Genomic DNA, 17,834 nt, shown 5'->3' on the forward strand with positions numbered 1-17,834 from the left:
ATTTGTTGCCTGTTGGAAGTATGCAATCATCAAGACATGACCCAGGAAATAAGTCAACTATTCTGCCCTGGGTTTCACGCCACAGTGCAGTGGGAAATGACCAATGACGATGAGGTCATTTCAGCAAGGTTACCATATTAGAACTAATAAAAAGCAGTTTAAATCAGGTAAAGCAAAGCAAGTTCTGAAACAAGTTGCACATAAAACAAATAGCCAGTGGTAAGACTCCTACTAAACCTACCACATCAAGTAGATCAGAAAACAAAAATATTTATATTTAAGAAATGGTGAAAAATAGCTACCTTACTAGTCTGATGACAGCAATATGAAAAACTTCAGGACAAGCATTCAAAAAAAAAAAAAACACACATTACATTCTAGAGGAAAACAGGATAAAGTACATTTATCAAAGAATACCATGTCAAACTGATATGTAACCTATTTTCTAGACAGAACAAATTAATTACAACTCACATAGATTTAGATTAGTATTAACTAAAAAACATATTTAATATAGGAAATAAACATACTTAACAGAGGAAACACTAGGATTAGAAGTATTGTAATATACCTAAGAAACTTCCAGAAGTAGATGGCAAGGTAACAGGCATACAAAAAGAAAAGATTTTAACTGGAGCTTGGTAAAACCATACTGTGTGCGCGCAAGTGTACACATAGTGCAGATTTGGGTACCAAACAGTGCCAAATCTGGTGCTGTCACAAGGCTGTGAAACATTACTAATACAGAGAAAAACAGAAGGGACAGCTGGATTGCTTTTAGCATTGGAAAAACATACATGGGATGAAAATCTTAACAGTTTCATGGGATGAAATCTAACAGTTCAAAGTACAAGATTATGCATTTTGAGGCTAGGAGTTGTAGTCTGCTGTAAATTGGAAGTAAAAACCTGAGATGACACAAGAGATTAATAATGTCTAGGCTTCCTCGTTGAAAAAAAAAATATGAAAAATGGTTACATTAAGGGTCAACTCTGGTAATAAAATCAATGGGTACAAATAATGCATGAATATATTTGCATGAGACATTAAGAAACATATTGCTGAATCAATTGATCTTCCAGTGCTGGAGACAAGAGTGGAGGCAAACAAATTTAGCTTTTTCTAAGGCAGGGCTTGACAGGTGTATTACGAGCAGCTGCATAAATGCTCGTAAGACTGAATTAAGTACAAATGGTCCCCTTCAAAACTTCACTCCTAAGGTAGTTGATTTGCAAACATACAGGGACATACAGACGTTGAATTCCACCTCCAACTTTCAAGATTTAAGGCAGATCCCAAAAGAACTACAGAGCAGTTTGCCAAGTTTTTAAATTACAGAAGTGGTACCCTATATTAAGAAAAAAATAACAGTCAACACAAATTATTTTTTTTGTTAATTATGAAGGTAGCAACAGTGAAAACTAACATATGCAATGGCTATACCACATAGAAAATGCACAGTTAATACCACACACACAAATGATGATGTGTAGTAGGGAAGTAGCAGTTCTACTACTAGCACAGCTGATCGTTTAAGTTGGACATACTGAGACAGAAATTACCAGCAATTTACCATATTAAAGATCTGTCAAAAGTCTGTTTTTCAGTAGTAAAAGTAGCCTGAGTGGGAGAGACAGACTTTCACCTCAAAAGTTAAACCAAATGTTAACCAGACAAACTGCATATGTAGACATCAAGACACAACTCGACACTATGATGTTTTTCCACCTTAAATTAATGCTGCAGCATATGTAGTATAATGCAGGCATCACTTCAAACAATAATTATTTTTCAAGATAGATTTACTAGTAAATTTTTAAAATTCAGAATCCCAAAGTATTTTTTTTTTAACATAAAGATTTATGGATGAATGAGGTGTCTAAAGAGCAAAGGTCAGAAATATCAACGTGCTGTTCCAAACATAAAGTCCTTATTTCTTCATCTAACACTTAGTTAATTATCTCCACAGGGACAAGAAAACAAGTAAAGAGGAAAGTACATTTTGTGACCAATTGAATAAATAAGTGGATGCTTTTCCAAGACTCCAGGAACCGCCAAATACGCATAGCTTTAAACTTAGTTCAATTTCATGCGAGAATGCTGTTCGAGCTTCACTGGCTGGAGCACTACTGCCGAGGTCCATTTTTCACTTGACAGAGCCCCGAATAAGAAATTATCTTGGAACGCATATGTTCACAGACTAGACTTTTTAAAGACTGAAAAATTCCAAATAAATTGTTTTCTTTATCTGTAATTTTAAGAATATAGATCTGTCCTTCCCGGTAGCTTGCCCCTGTTCACATCCAATGCCGGATACTCCTGAGGAATGCAGAAAGATCTCAGAATCCATGAGGCCAATTGGGCAACAGTGCTGCCAAGGGAGTTGGATATTTTGCAAACTGAGAGCAATTTAGTAGGACAGATGACGCCCCTTCATGGCTCCACATTGGTGTAATTTCCAGATGTTATTCTTATTAACACAACATGTTTTTGTACTTCTTCATGAATTTCAATATCACTCTTTAACAGCAAATACCATGAAAATAATTCAGGTCTTTGGTTAGTTAATTTCAAAAGTCACCCAGTCCTTGAATTGCTAATAAAGAAGAGAAGAGCACCATCTACTCCCTCCTTCTTTGGAGAGACAGAAGATAGGCCATGATGGGATACGGTCTGTCTGACTTCTCCAAAGGAAGGCCCCAGACCTGAAGAGCACTAAAACCTTAGAGCAGGCCGAAGCAGATGTGACAGGCTTATTTCTAATAGCATATGCTCATCTCCCACAAACACACACCCTTCTGCTCTGGGGTTGATGGTCACCTGTTGCCTTCTTTCTTTCACAACTGCAGAAGAAGCAGAGTGAAGGTCCTTCAGGGAGGCAAGGCCTCCTGCCTGTCACGTCTGAAGTCATGTGGCGTTTGAGAACATAGAAGCAGAAAGTGAATTCCTGGATGGGGAAGAAAGGGTTGGAGTGGGAAGTTGCAGTGTGGATTTGTGGGGCCAGAGCATATGGGAATATGAGGTGAGGGTGCCTGGTTCAGAAACTGAAGATCTCGTATTCTTCATGTCACTAACCTGAAGGAGGCACGGGACCAGAAACCCACTTCACCCCACATGTACATACACAGTACTGTGGTAGTGGAAGCTGCTGCCACCACTGTCACCATTGACAGGAAACAACCATCAGTTCTGACACTATTTTCAAAATTTTTACATAAAACAAAAAGCAATCAGTTAATTGGGAGAAATATAATTAAAGCACTCTAATAATCACCATGTTCAGTTCTAAGTACCTAAATGCAGACGCCTGGGTATGGGCCCGCGTTACGTTTTATGATTCCTAGATTATCTAGGGTTTCCAGTTTCCCAGCACATTCAGAATGACTGGACAAACACGACTGACAACTTGGGTGTCTTGAAATGAATTAAGAATTTTGCATTTTAGTCATTCAGAGTTTAAATGCACGGCAATTTGAACCCATTATTACTTTGTTTTTATAAACATACTCTATCATTCAGTATCCTCTTCTGACTTAACACACTATAAACAAAACATGTCCATTTCTATCTGCTGACTACAGTATTTCCCTGTTGCCCTCCTAAGCATCAAAACAAATTCAGAACTGTATGAATAAGTAGGTAAAACCTTCCAGAATTAAGCATCTTAGGGGTAGCTGCCTATATTAAACTTTCAAGTGCTGGCATAACACTCAGTTAAGTACTGGCATTCCAGATTTTCTCAAAGCCATTTCTTAATCTTGACTAAGTATTCGTCATGGTCATACTGCATTACCTTATTCTTCACCTTTTCCACCATGTTTAGTAACACAAAGCCCTTGGCCAAGTGCCAGCCAGAAGGTCACCAGCCATGAAAAACAGTAATCCTTGAAAACAGTAGTTCACTGCAACCATAAAGTGACTTGAAATCTGCAAATTTGGCTGAATCATCTGGATGCTTTCAACTTCTCACTGAAATGAAATGACTTACTTGTCTTAAAATACTATGCCCCAAGGATTTCAGGTGGCTTGTACGTGTCCTCATTTAGCACTAAGACATATGCTTTCAGACACTGAGTACTTCATCGTGTTCTTGGCTTGCTGTTCCAGTGAGAGGGAGGTCGTTGTTCTTCTTTGGTACGTTATTCACGGGACTGATTATTTCTCTGATGATCTCTGGAAGATTTCTGCAGCTGAGAATACCGTAACAATCACTTTGGGCAGTAAGCAAATAAATATGCATGGAAAAGATGATGTATGAGTATGTACATATGTAATTCGCCATGTCTCTTGTGTAACTAGGCATCCTTTGTGAGACTGAATCATAAGGCTAAATTGTGCTGGAAAAAAAACACTCAGCAAACCACCCAGTTTTACTATACTGCCATGTTCCACTTCAAGTCAGACACTTAAAAGAACTGCAAGCACACCAGTACACGCTGTATTTTTGGTTTAAATCCTTCGGCATGGGCTGTTCTCAGCGGTGCTTTGCTCGTATAGCTCTACATAATTTTCAGCTATTTTCTTCAAGTTTGCCCCCCAGAAAACTCCCTTTTTGACTAGACAGCTCTATTCTTAGCATAAATTCTCAAGTCCTTTCTGTCATCTCAAAAGATGCACAAGACAAAGTACTTAGTGCTGATATCCACAACTGCCACAAAGCTCACGCAAAATGTAAGTGCCACATGGCTTTGCTGCATGCCAAGCACATGCTGGAACTGGCATCACCCAATCCTATATCCAGGATTGATTTTGCTGATGAAAAACACAGTCATTACAGCTGACACACCCTATTAAATTAAGATATCATGGAACACATGTACAGCAAGCTATATCTTATTTCCAACCAGTCTGTTTCCCCACAGATATAAATACCAGCAATTAGAATAAATTTCTATTTCTTGGACTGAAAGAGTGTTTTGGGTTCTCGTACAGGTTCAAAGAGTCCTATAGGACCTCCTCCTGTTTAACAATTTCTTTATCATCACAAACATATGGTCTACAAGTACGTGGATTTTTTAAACTGTAAATACTATCGTGTAGATGAAGAAATTTAAACCCATAATTTCCAAAGCATTTGGTAACATACTTAACTATTAGTTCAGCATTATATTTTCAGATACACAAAGCATCTTATCCACTGTGCAGTAAGTTTTAATTTAAAGCAAAAAACTTACCACAAAGTTTTTGTCACATTAACATTTCCTAACTTGTTGCGTTCTTCATTTATGTCTGAGTCAAATAGTAAAGCTTAATTCCTCTTTTCTGTTATCGCAGAAATCACAGTTATTTTCAATGTTTTCTAAGTAATTTAGGGATTGTATAACCATTAACGTCACAGTTCTATTGCATTTGATATAGCTGTCTGAACAAATGTAAACATCTTGTTCTTTTTGCTGCCTATCTAGATAATTCTTTTCAAGACTAAGAAAATATAATAGAAGCCAAAAAAAAAAAAGCTTAGTGAATAAAAGAAATCTCAGGTGTTCACCTAAACAAAACTATTGAATAAATCTTAGCAGAGAACAGAAGATCGCAATTCAATTGCTTCTTTTCAAGAAATTGCATCATTAATCAGTACCTTATAAGTGTTGTGTTTTATCTGTACCTTTATATATACACATAGAATAAATACATATATATCAGTTTGTTTCTAGCTGTATATGTACTAATTAGTAATGGCAATCAAAAACTGAAAGAAGCCATTCAACCTTCCCTAAGCAATTTGGTTTGTTTGATGTAAAAGCTGTTTAGACTAATGTTAGAAATGCTGTTGCTCACTACAGATTCCAGGCAATTAAGAAGTACAGTAGTTTTATCTATTTAAAAGTCATTTCACTTAAAAGGATTAACACTTGTTTCTAATTCAAAGACCCGTAACTCACAGCTTATGCAACTACAATTAAACTTACTCTCCCACATTCTTTTCTATTTTAAAACTCAAATGTTAATTAGATCAATGAACAATCTGTATTATTCTCAAAGCCAATCATGTGATCTCACCGCAATATCTCAAAATGTATATTCAAAAAGTGATCTTAAGAAGTTACATAATGAGTCGTGGTCATAAAGTTCTTAAAATCAGTCATTTAAAAACCTTTGACGAGAGTTGTTGTAGAATGTGGCTGTATTATGAATGGAGTTTCACATTTGTGATACTCCATTAAACATGCCGAAAATAAACCGGACACATTTACAAGTAAATGCTATCTACGCTCATAAGCTTTTTAATACACAAAGTCATTTCCTTACAATTTAAAGATATATAGCCTAAAAAATAAATAATGATGTGCATTTATGTTAAAAACCTGTTTCAAAACTTCACGGATGTTTATCTGCATTAATGTTTACTCCTGTTGTGCACATCATGTAAATCCTCTAGAGAAAGACCACATTGAAGTCCCTTTTCACAGTACTTTCATTAAGACAAAAGACTTCGCACTGAAGTTTATATAAGCCTTGCAGTATTACATTAACAAAGAATATAAATAATGAAATGCTATATTTGCAGAACTGTTGCAAGAGCAACACAGTTCTGTTTTCTTTTAAATTTTTAATAATTATCTTCAACTCTAATCACAACCAGACATGAAAGGAGACCTGGCTACAAGTCAAATGCAAGTGTTTCAGTTTACTGTCTGTAACAAAGATTTTAATTTAAATTTTAAAATAAACTTTATCCAACAATTCCAGACACATAGAAAGACCACTGTCACCACATTCCCTTCATAAAAAGTAACACTAGGGTTAGCCAAATAGTTCTGCATCAATGTGCCAACTGTAATTTAATCAAAGATAACATACTACCAGCATATTTCTGTTTCACATCACTGCACGGGGTTTTGTGCTTCACTTCCATCTGCTAACTGTTTCATAGCAAAGCAAATGAGGTATAAGGCACAAATATGACACTCTTTACAATTTTATTAGGGCATGACCCGTTACCCATCTTACACCACAAGAGACTATACAGCATACAGTAGGTTATTCATTAAACAAAGACAAGACTACAATAAGGGACAAAAACACCCTTACTGAAACTTCATAAACAAACTTAACCTAGGAACTGTTTTTTTCTTAAATAATACTAAGTCACAGAATAAAATATGAAGTATACAACAAGAGCTTAGGGTAAAATAGGATAGTTGATCCTTCAGAGTCAGCTCAAACATTTTCATTTAACTTCAAATAAATGTGGTAAGTATCAATATTACTCTTTTCTTTTTTCCTTTTAAGGTAAATTCACGTAACACAGTAGTCACTAAACAAAACACAAAACAAACAAACAAACAAAAAATCACCACTTTCAACTAAACACCACAACACTCAGAACAACTCCTAATTGTCTAAAGAAGAGCGAAAAGCCACCTACCACCACCTGCAAGGAATACCTTAAACTATTGAGGGGCAAATTTTGCCTTCACATAAACTTACTTCAATAAAAGGAAGTATATGATCCTTTACAATGCTTTTATTTTTTTTCTGAATATTATTCCGAGTAATTTAAATGCTGAACTAAAACATCTCTGCCAACCTGTTTTGGTTAAGATTTACTTCATTTTTAAAATGAAAGTCTTTACATTATCTGTCTCAGTCTCCTTCTCTAAATTAGAAATGTGTCCTTTAGCTAGGGGCAGGATTTAAAAACTCCAGGGACCACTTCCAAAACCATTTCCATAAGGTGTAACTGTTGTATTTGGAGAACCCAGCAGGGTTCCACCTTCCCCATTTGTTTTGTATCAACAATGAAGATGAGAATAAGGTATTTTAGGTACTCTTCCAGATAGGATGTGTAAATCCCATAGACGTTCTATCATTTTTTTCCTCTTCTCTCCTCAGTAAGACGATTTTAATGTTGAAAAAACCCTGCACTCTATGGATCAAACCGATCCTCTGACATTAAGGATGCACCAAAAAATGCAAAAGCAACAGGTAGATGAGAAGTGGTGTTTTCCCCAAATCATACAGGAACATAAACTCCTGAAAGACTATTTAAAAGAAGGAGGTCAGAAAGGTGAGAGACAGAAAGAAAGAAACTGGCAAGTTTTTAAAGAAAAAAGAATCAGGTCAATTGTCTAAGCAGCTCTGAGATCAACAGAGCTGGGTAAGAACCTCCACCTATCTACAGCCCCATTTATTGCTTTAGATTTTTCTTCTTCTTCATGAAATATATAATGAGCTGCTCCATCCTCAGTATTACTTCACTTTTAAATTCATTGGTATTAAGGAGTCACAGTCTGTGTCTCAACATGGCAATATAGTTATTTGATTCTCAAGCTCTTGAACAAATAAATGCAAACAACAGCAAGCTTTGGTAACCGAGCGTTAGATAGCCTCTCAATTTTACTTATTTCCAGTGTTTGAGCAGAAGTATAAATAGGAGGATTAAAATGTTATTTACTGGCACAATATTTCAACATTTGGGACACAAGTTTTCAGTTCTCTTTTCATCTGTAGAAACAGTAGCACTCACTAAGAACATACATCATGGATGCTTATGGACACTAAATAAGCCTTCTGCTGCATTCAGGGTACTGTTCAGCACTGATCATAAAGACCGTTCTTTTCAGCCTTTATTTCATTTTTCCTGTGTGTTTTTTTTTTTTTTTGTGTGTGTTTTTTTTTCTTCATTTGGGATAGCCCAGCAGCAGATCAGTGATGTAAATCCCAGTGAAGTTCATGACGAATGAGTCTGCCAAGCTGAACGTGAATCAGCAGTACACCCTTGATCCCATGGAAGCAAACCATGTCCTTGGAGACATCAGCACAAATGTAGCCAACAGCCAGAAGGAACATCACAGCTTGCATAATTCCAGTTATTCTAAAGAATGCTTATTTTCTCTTTTTAGCAATAGCGTCCTTGACAGGACAAAGCAATTCTGTGAACTGGAAGGTGAGATTGAAAGAAGGAACTTGTACATTATTTTTCTAAATGCAGCATCCAGCTTCGAAAGAAGTATAATGTTTAATGCAGATAGTGCTCCCCAACTGGTGATGCTTCTAAGCAGCAGTACACACCAATGCAGAGTCACTTATTGATGAAATACAATCTGTTTTGTTTCTGAGCATCTCTACATCTCAGCTATTTGGTCACGTCCTCAAAAACAGAGAACTGCCTTGGCAGGAATATCTTCATCCTTTTTGTTACATCTAACGAGTTACAGAGATGACTTGAAAAGTTTAGTTACTTAAAACAAACAAACAAAAAAAACTTGCACATCTGGGACTTGGCGCAACATCTTTGCTCTACACTGGCAAAACCAGATGACTATCAGAAGACGGGATCTACTTAGCAAGGTGAACACTCTGATCACTCAACGGGGTTGAAACTGTGAGCTTCACCCTAGTGCAACAGTGCAAGGTGGAACAGCCATAACATCAACCTCTTTCAACAGGTCTTTACGTGGTGGTGACTATTCAGAAAGGCTGTTTCATCAAGAGTTACCAGGGACAGATTAACCCCCACCACTGTTCTCAAATGGTGGTTGTCCCCTGGGAATGGAAAGTCCTACAGGGAAGCCCCCCCAAACAGATCTAAAACTTTCAGAAACACTTCAAACTCTTCAAAAAAACATTTAGCACTCTAAGAAGCAAAAAGCCTTCCTGCCTCCAGGGGTGAATGATGCAACAAAACATCTGCTCCATTGACCATCACTGAAATTAGGAACATTTGCTTTAGGACAAGAGTTGCACTACAGGGAGAAATCAGGAACTCAGTATTGCAGCAGACTGGAAAATCAAATCTGCTTGGCTAGATAGTCCCACACTGCAGAGCTTCCGTTACTTTTGTTAGACAAAAAGGAGACTAATTTTCTCAGGTCTGAGAGGAACAGCCTCACCTTTCCCTGGGGTAAGCCCTAAGGACACCCGTGCATCCCTGGAGCAGCATGGCAGGACCCAGCAAGAATTCTGCAGGCTAAACCACGCCAAACTCAGTCAGGTTGGTACAGGAACTCTCCCATCCCATGAAGATGCCTTGAGAGGCCTCCCAAACACTGACAAGGCCAGCAGTTATCCAAGTACCTATTACATAGCCAGAGACATGCTGCAGAAGGGATTTGAACACCCCACAGACCGCGTTGAGCCCTGCAATACTCATTTGCCTTCTCCTCCTGCATGAAGGCCTCAAACCCAAGGCTGACATTGCCTCACTCCTTGTCTGGTTCACAGCACCGGCCTAACAGTTGGCCAGGGTGGATGTTGGATATCTGAGATCAGACCTGATGATTTACCCGAAAGATATCAATGTATCTATAGTTATTATGGCTTGTTTTCTTCACTGGTAGCTTTTATCCCTAGAGTTTAGTCCAGGAATTGATGCTACTGAATCTTAAATATTGTTACATTGATCTTGTCAACAATAAATAACAGATACCATTACAGTCAAGCACAATTTTAATTTATATATATATAGATATATTTTAAGAATTGCACATTTGATATTCTTTGTATGTTTTATGTTTTAAGACAAGGTATTCCCCTGCAATTTCCCACCCATTTTGAGGTATTTATCTAACTCAAAATGTTATTTCATATTTCCAATACAAAATTCAGTATCTTCCCATTTCTACCCAAAGAAGTTTCACCATTCAGTTCACTCCATACATATACCAGCCCATTTGAAAGTTATAGTACTCTTCTTTATCTCATGAACTCGGAGGTTTTGCTCATTTTGTAGTGAGTTTAGTTTTTAAAACCGTATTTGTACAGTTCAAATGGAAAGAGATGAAAAGGCTTTTCTTCTATTAACAAGGCCCCGTGTAACAGCACACAGCACTTTGTTTCTGTTACTATACCACTGTTTTGACTTTCATCAGTCTCCATGCCAGTAAAGAGAGACAATAAAGGAATTCAGGCTTGACCACGGTTTACTGTGCTCCTTTCAAATAGAAGAGCAAGGGTGTTTCTAAAACCACAGAAGAACATTTATAGCAAAGTTTTTATTGCTGCCAAATACCATGCTAATAGCAAAGCTTTCAACAGGAGATTCATGGACTGCCACATTCAGAAGATGATTAAGATATGCATCAGACCTATGAAGGAGGGAATGGGAAGCAGAGGAATGGAAAAACCAGCAACCTTTCTGCTGTGCTGCTGCCTCAGAGCGGAACTCCTTACAGTCACTTAAAGAGCTGCGCATAAGTAATCCCTTCCCTGTATTTACAATTCACTTGAATTTAGCACAACGTGCAAATCTCACCAGAAGGCTATTAAAAATGATCTTCTAAACTGTCTTCTAAAGAGCTTTTGAAAAACAAACTTAACTCCTTAGATAAATTTCTTTAAATACCAATATTTTTATTATGCCAAAGTATTTTAATGCCTCCTTATTTAAATGGACTCCCAGCAAAAGACAGCTCCACCTACTGTTTACATGCAATCTCTCTGCTTTGGGAAATGCAGCTAGCTGGAAGGGTTAAGGCTGTTGCCAAAACTTACATCCACCTACAGCATGCCCACAGCAGGCAACACCACGCAAATACTGCCTTAAAGTCAATACTGACAGCATCAGTAAACTGCACAGGACGCACACATTCCATCTTCAGAAACCATATAGCTATGGTATGCATTTATGGATGCAATGGATTAAAGGAGACGTAAACTACATATAGCAAAAAGCCTTTACACTAGGTGAAATCCTAAACAGTGCTTTGCCTGCCTTCTCCAGGTTTGACCTCAGAAACCCAAATACCTTGCACAGCTATACAACTCAGGTTTTGTTCTTTGTGGAAAGGGCTGAGCAGGTTCACAGTTTTATGTTCTAGTTGGTTATGTGAATGATCACTCTGCTCTTTGACTCCCTCTGTTATGCTGTTTACAAAACTTGCAATTCTTCTTTGAAGAAAAAAAAAAAGAATTTTAGAATGCTTGCAACAAACTGTTCTGAATAGCTTACTTGATGGTGTCACTCATGAAAGTTTGTGATAGCAATGTTCTTTCACATGCAAAGGAAATGGCATGAAACATGCACTTTCCACTTTCCTTCTATATAAAGAAAGAAGAAAAGATGCAAGTCTGCCTTGAAGATGGTATAAGAATACATAACTGGCCACCTGTAAACCCGAATATGAGATGTCTACAGCAAAAAGAAAATCCCACTTCGTTTACGAATGACTTAGAGATCGCCTTACATTTGAAGCTGGACTTGCTCCAAGAGTCCATCCACAAAATTTTCAAAAAAAACACTGCCAACTCTGCAATTCCTATCTTCAGCCAACCTCCTTCTACACTGGACTGTTTTTAAGTAGTTGATAGGATTTCCAGACATACCACACTACCACCTTGGTGGATACAACTAATTGAAAGGATATGTAAATCTAGAACACCTGAAAGCAGCTCCAATCTACTCAGCTTGAAAAATACAGCTAAAATTGCTGATTTCCTTCATTTCTCTCTCTTCTTTCCTCAGAACTCATCTGTCCATCCCTGCTGACTTTGATGACAAAAAAGTGAAGTTTCCAGAGGCCTGGGATAGATATTTGGGGATAAGGGGAGATGTATCCTCTTCAACAGCAGGTCTCTTCAGTTCCACCTTCCTTCCATCTCAGGAGAACACATTCATAAGATACCAGAAAGCAAAAGCTTAAGCTGAGGATCCTCCTATAAGTTTTAGAGCCCCTGCCACGTGCAGCCAAGCAGGGAAAGAGCAAAGCTGGGCCTTAGGCACATTATTTGCAGGCAAAGCATGGACAAGCACAGGCACACCTCAGAATAATGAAAAGTTCTGAGCCTCTCAAAGCCCAGAAAACAACAGAATTTATTTTCCTTGCTCTGAAAATAGGGAAACAGGATGGGATCAAGTTTCTCACCACTGCACAGGACTCCAGTTCTGCCAGCGTCACACATGATGCAGTTTTCAGGCAGGTGGCCACTGCAGGAGGGCTCAGCTACACCAAGAAGAATTTAAAGCTTTGCTTTCAAATGTAATTCACTCCTTATTTCCAGGGGGAAAACCAGCAAAAATATGGCAGCAAGCAAAAATACTCTTACCATCTGACACAGCTGGTTTTAGTAAAAAGAGTAAGAGACAAACTTTTATGCTAGAAAATGTCTGTAACATTTAATATTAGGGCCATGAAAAAAAAAAAAAAAAAGAAAATACCCTAAGTATTGGGAAAATCAGCGTGCAGTCCACCAAGATCATTCAATACATGCAGAACCTGAGGTAAAATCATAAAAACTGAAGGATAAGCACAGAGTAGAAAGCCTGAAATGATTTCCTCTCTCTCTCCAGCCAGTGCTGCCTCACATCACAATCACAGTGGAAGCAAGCAGCCTTTTGACTAAACACAACAATGCAGGACCAGAACAGGACACTTGCATTTTTCCTTCTCAGCAAAAGAAACAATTGATAAACAACTTAATTCCCAGCTTTCCAACAGATTTAAGATATTCTGTAGCACGACAGATGAGAAATTAACACTGTAAAGATGTAGCTCTGCTCCAACATGTCATTAATAAATATGTGCCTGTGGACAAAGTGACACCTTGGTGGGAGTTTCAGGTTTATGCTCAATGAGAAATTTTGATTTTGGTAACTGGGTAGCCCTCCTTTCCATATTTTTCATTTTATCCCTGTTTATCATTTACAAGACTGCCTTGAATTTTCTATCTCCCTTTGAAGTTCATCTACAAAGTTAACTACAAAGTTAAAATTAATTATGATTCTACTACAGAATAATTCACTCCTATAAAGACTGGTAAGTTATATCTTATATTGCATCCTCCAGACAAAATCAAGCCTCGAGAATCATAGCATCAGAAACTTGTTTCAACATCATCTCTTAGTGTTTCTACATAGCACTACATTGGGTCCACTTATGCCTGGTATTTAGGCTGCCATCAAACAAGTACCAGCCAACATGACCAAGAATCAGGGTTATTACAGCCATCAATGGGTACCACAGGAAAGGGCCACAGAGGAGAAAGGGTGGCTGATCTAGTCATTCACACAAAGAAGCAAAGCCGGTAACAGGGATTATGTCTCAAAGACGGGAAGTAATTACTTTTAAAACAAAGGTGAATTCCAGCAGTAATATAGTTTTTTGTTTGTTTGTTTTTCAGAGGCACATGAAATAGGAAGACATTTAGCGTCACTACAGTGAATAATCAGACACACTACCAGGGAAAGCTTAAAGACAATTTTATCATTTAAAAAATTGTCTGCCTTCTCTCCTTCAGGTCAATTTATAAAAGCCCTCTCATGGCTGCTTCATTTCTTTAAAACAATTTACATCGTTACTGTTGCCCAGATCTACTATTTCTGATTAATAATCTACTGAATATATGCTCTAGGTATTTGTAATGACCATACAACATAGAAAATGTTATAGTTGTTAAGAGTTTACAATTTGGCAGTACATTTAAATCCCCTACAGTATCTTGGCAGTAGAGTCTCAGATAAAAGCCGATTACTTTTATTCCCTGAGGACTTTCCTCTGTTGATGAAAAATTCAGCATAGAATAGTCAGGGTACATGAAATTAAAAAAAAAAAAAGTATAGAGCCATATAATTGTTTTAATAAGCCTAATTTTACATCAGTTCTTGCATTTCACTGAATATGTCATGTAGTGAGAATAATATCCTTTAAAAAGTTATTAAAAGTTTTTATTTACATTCAATATCTATTATTTTGAAGAATTCAGGTTTATCAGGTTTATATAATGTAATTATACAGAAGATCTGCAAAAATTTCATCAGATGAGCTGCTTTTGCAACTCCTGCTTGCCAAGGGCACAAATCCTGCTTTTTAAAGATACCCAAATTCTCGTGTTTTGCAGAACAAAGCAGCAGCATTGCTAGCCATTCACACACCTTTAAAATCTTTCTTCATAGAACTTCAGTGCTTCACAACTGTTCTTGATCTTTTTAATGCTGTTGTATATAAAAGGCAACACCTGAGCTCTAGCAAACATTTCTTTCTCACTTCTGTACCTGTGGTAGCCACAATACACGCCCAAAAACAATGGTGAGGACGGAGATAAGTTTTCCCCAAGAGGGTTATGTGGACATAGAGCAGCTGTCACCTTTCCCATTACCACTGTGCAGGGAAGGGGATGTCACACTACTCACCCATGCTCATCTTAATAGGTAAATTTTCTCTGCTCGCAGCCTCCACAAGGTGTCTCCTAGCCTCCATCACAGCTTCCTTTTGTTTGAGGTTCATGAAGGACTCCCAGAGAGCTTTGGCAGCTGGATCACTATAAGAAAATGACAGGGTTACACTAAACACTGCTTGAATAATGGAATAAGCTTAAGACAACATTTATATTTTAAGATGAGTGCTTCTACTTAGCAACTCCTCTGAGGTAGGCAGGATACAGGCAAAACTAATGCAATGTAAAAGCTTGACTTTTCTTAGCAAAACAGTTGCTACAGTTTAACAGTAAAAAATCTAGAATTTCTTGCTGCCAATTAAAAAGTATTAGAATCCACACATAATAAACTGAAACCAGCACATTAGCTCCACTGTAACCACTACTGCGTAACTATGGGAATACCAGAAACAGTCCAAAGTTCTTCAGATATTAAAAAGCCGTGGAAAGGATGGTACTACAGATGTGGGAGCTGTGATTTCCCTGTGAGAGTTGTAATCCCTAAAGCAATACTTCCAGTGCTGAAGGCTGCTAGTATGATTTCATGAGTGACATTTTCAATGTCACTTTGGGTTTCATTGATTCTCCTTATATGAAATGAATAATCCACAGGAGTGTGCAACTCCCCTCACGGTACCTGTACTCACAGATTTCCTTTTTACTGCCAGCGGTGTAAATTTAAGCAAGACACGCAGCAATTTGTGTGGCCAGTCAGTGCTCATTACCCTGTCAGTATTCCTTCATCCAGGACACTGTGTTTGTTGTTGTTGTGAATGAATTCAGTGTTTTCTCTGGAGGGGGGAGGAAAAAGGAGGAAGAGCCCTTGCCTGAGGCTAAAGTTAATTGGGATTAAGTGTGGATTTTTTTTCCCCCTTAGGAAAAACTCCCCTCTGTTTTCTCCCCAGGAGACATTTAACTCCCAAATACATTTTGATGTAACTCACGACATGCTTATAAACATGCCAAAACACACTTTGTTTCACAGAAAATAAAATCCCCAACAACTCATCTGATACCTGCTACAGAGCAGCTGTGTATACGCTCTACTGCAACGGCACGGCTGTATTCAGCAACGTGGTGCAGCGTCTCCCAGAGCAGGTAAGAGGGGCAGCAAGCCCCACTCCTGTCAGCCCAAGAACCCACATCCTCCGTCCAGGCCCCTGTGGGTGGGAGGACCGTGGGAAGGAAGCTGAGTTACCCTCCTTCTGCATAAACCACAAAGGAGTCGGAAGAACAAATGTCATCCTATTACCGCACTTTAAGAAAGGGAAAATTTAAGGTAAATAGAAAAGTTTTAAGGAGAAAAAAAAAGTGGAGGGGGTAGCCAGGAGGGATACCTATCACCTTTAAAAGGTGAATTTAGTAAAGAGGAAAGCAACTCGTACAGCAGAACCCTGACAAAGCAGATCAGGGGATCAATGACCTAACACGGTCCTTACATTTCTTCCATACAATCTCCCTGAAGTAATGGATCCTAGGGTGTGCTATTTTTACAGACACCACATACCCAATTACTCTGACTCAGTGCTACCCCCCAGCACCACCAATGCATCCTGCTGACCCTGCTCACACCACAAGCGCAGGGCATGCCTTGCTGTCATTTACAAGTGCCTGAGCTTCGCATTGCACAAGGCCGCCCCTTCTCCTGTTAACTAATCCCTTCCTGAACATGCACTTCCAAATCCACATCTATAAAAATCAGGAATCAGGCCTAAACCAGCAGGCAGCTCATTTTTAAAAGACTTTTTTTCCCTCACTTGAAAGAAATGCCACTGTTCTCTAATATTTTAGCCCATTCTCCTTTTCCTGATTATTTTCATCACCATAAATATGAGCAAAGAGTCTCACATAAGCACAAGCACCAGGAGCTGACTGTAAAACAAAAGAAAACAAACAACAAAAGGGAAACTAAGATAACTCTCCCAAATTTTGCATAAGTTTTTGTAGTCTCATCTTTCTCACTCGTAGATTTCATTAAAATATTTACCAAATAGTGAAGTTTGGGTACCTCAACCTGAGGAGCATCTACACATCTTGGTAAGAGTGAGGAATGCACACTATATGGATACATCACTTCCCTCCCTGTTGTCCTTGCTTTCTGCTCTCCCTTTCCTCACCAGCACTGGTCCGTCTTGTCAATTTAGACTGCAAGGTCTCTGAATGCAGAGTGCACCATCCTTGCATAAACTCTACTACAAGACCCTGTTCCAGCCAGTACATCCATGTGCTACTAGTATAAACAATAAAATACCTCCAAAATAATAAACTAATTATTTTAAGCTTTAAAAAAGTAAGAATGAGTCACGCTGATGCATTAAACAAAACCGCAGGGAGGGGAGGGGGCAAATTTATTTTTTACTTTGTAAAATTTCTTCTTCCTTTAGCCACAGAAGGCTTTCTTTAATCCCAAAGACCTAACTTTACATGATCCCCAAGGGTTGCTTTAGCACACCAAAAATAGCCAAAAGCAAAATAACTGCGGTACAGCATAAAGGCAGATGAGGGTCAACCACACTTGTGCATGTCTGGATCTCTGTGTAACCCACTGAGTTTCTGTAGGCAATTTTCTTCCTACTGCTTTGGAGAATACCTAGTGGTTTAGGGTATAACAGGTAGTTCAATACAGAAACAGCATGAGATTCACACCCATTAACAGCTCACATACGTAGTCAAGTGACTAGGCCAATCCAAAGAAGCAAGAGTTCCTGTGTTCAACCACTTTTGGTGATATGATTAGGAAA

At 38.2% G+C, this 17,834-nt stretch overlaps 1 protein-coding gene across 1 annotated transcript in view; it reads right to left on the reverse strand.

Moving 5' to 3' along the window:
• SCFD2 (sec1 family domain containing 2) overlaps positions 1-17,834 on the reverse strand; it is a 189,727-nt gene that overhangs the window by 139,669 nt on the left and 32,224 nt on the right. The window contains exon 3 of the mRNA XM_068680329.1: positions 15,071-15,198. Within this exon, the coding sequence (XP_068536430.1) occupies positions 15,071-15,198 (128 nt within the window). The remainder of the gene's footprint in view (positions 1-15,070; positions 15,199-17,834) is intronic.

The sequence above is a fragment of the Anas acuta genome, chromosome 4 (genome assembly GCF_963932015.1).
Source record: "Anas acuta chromosome 4, bAnaAcu1.1, whole genome shotgun sequence".
Lineage (NCBI taxonomy): Eukaryota > Metazoa > Chordata > Aves > Anseriformes > Anatidae > Anas > Anas acuta.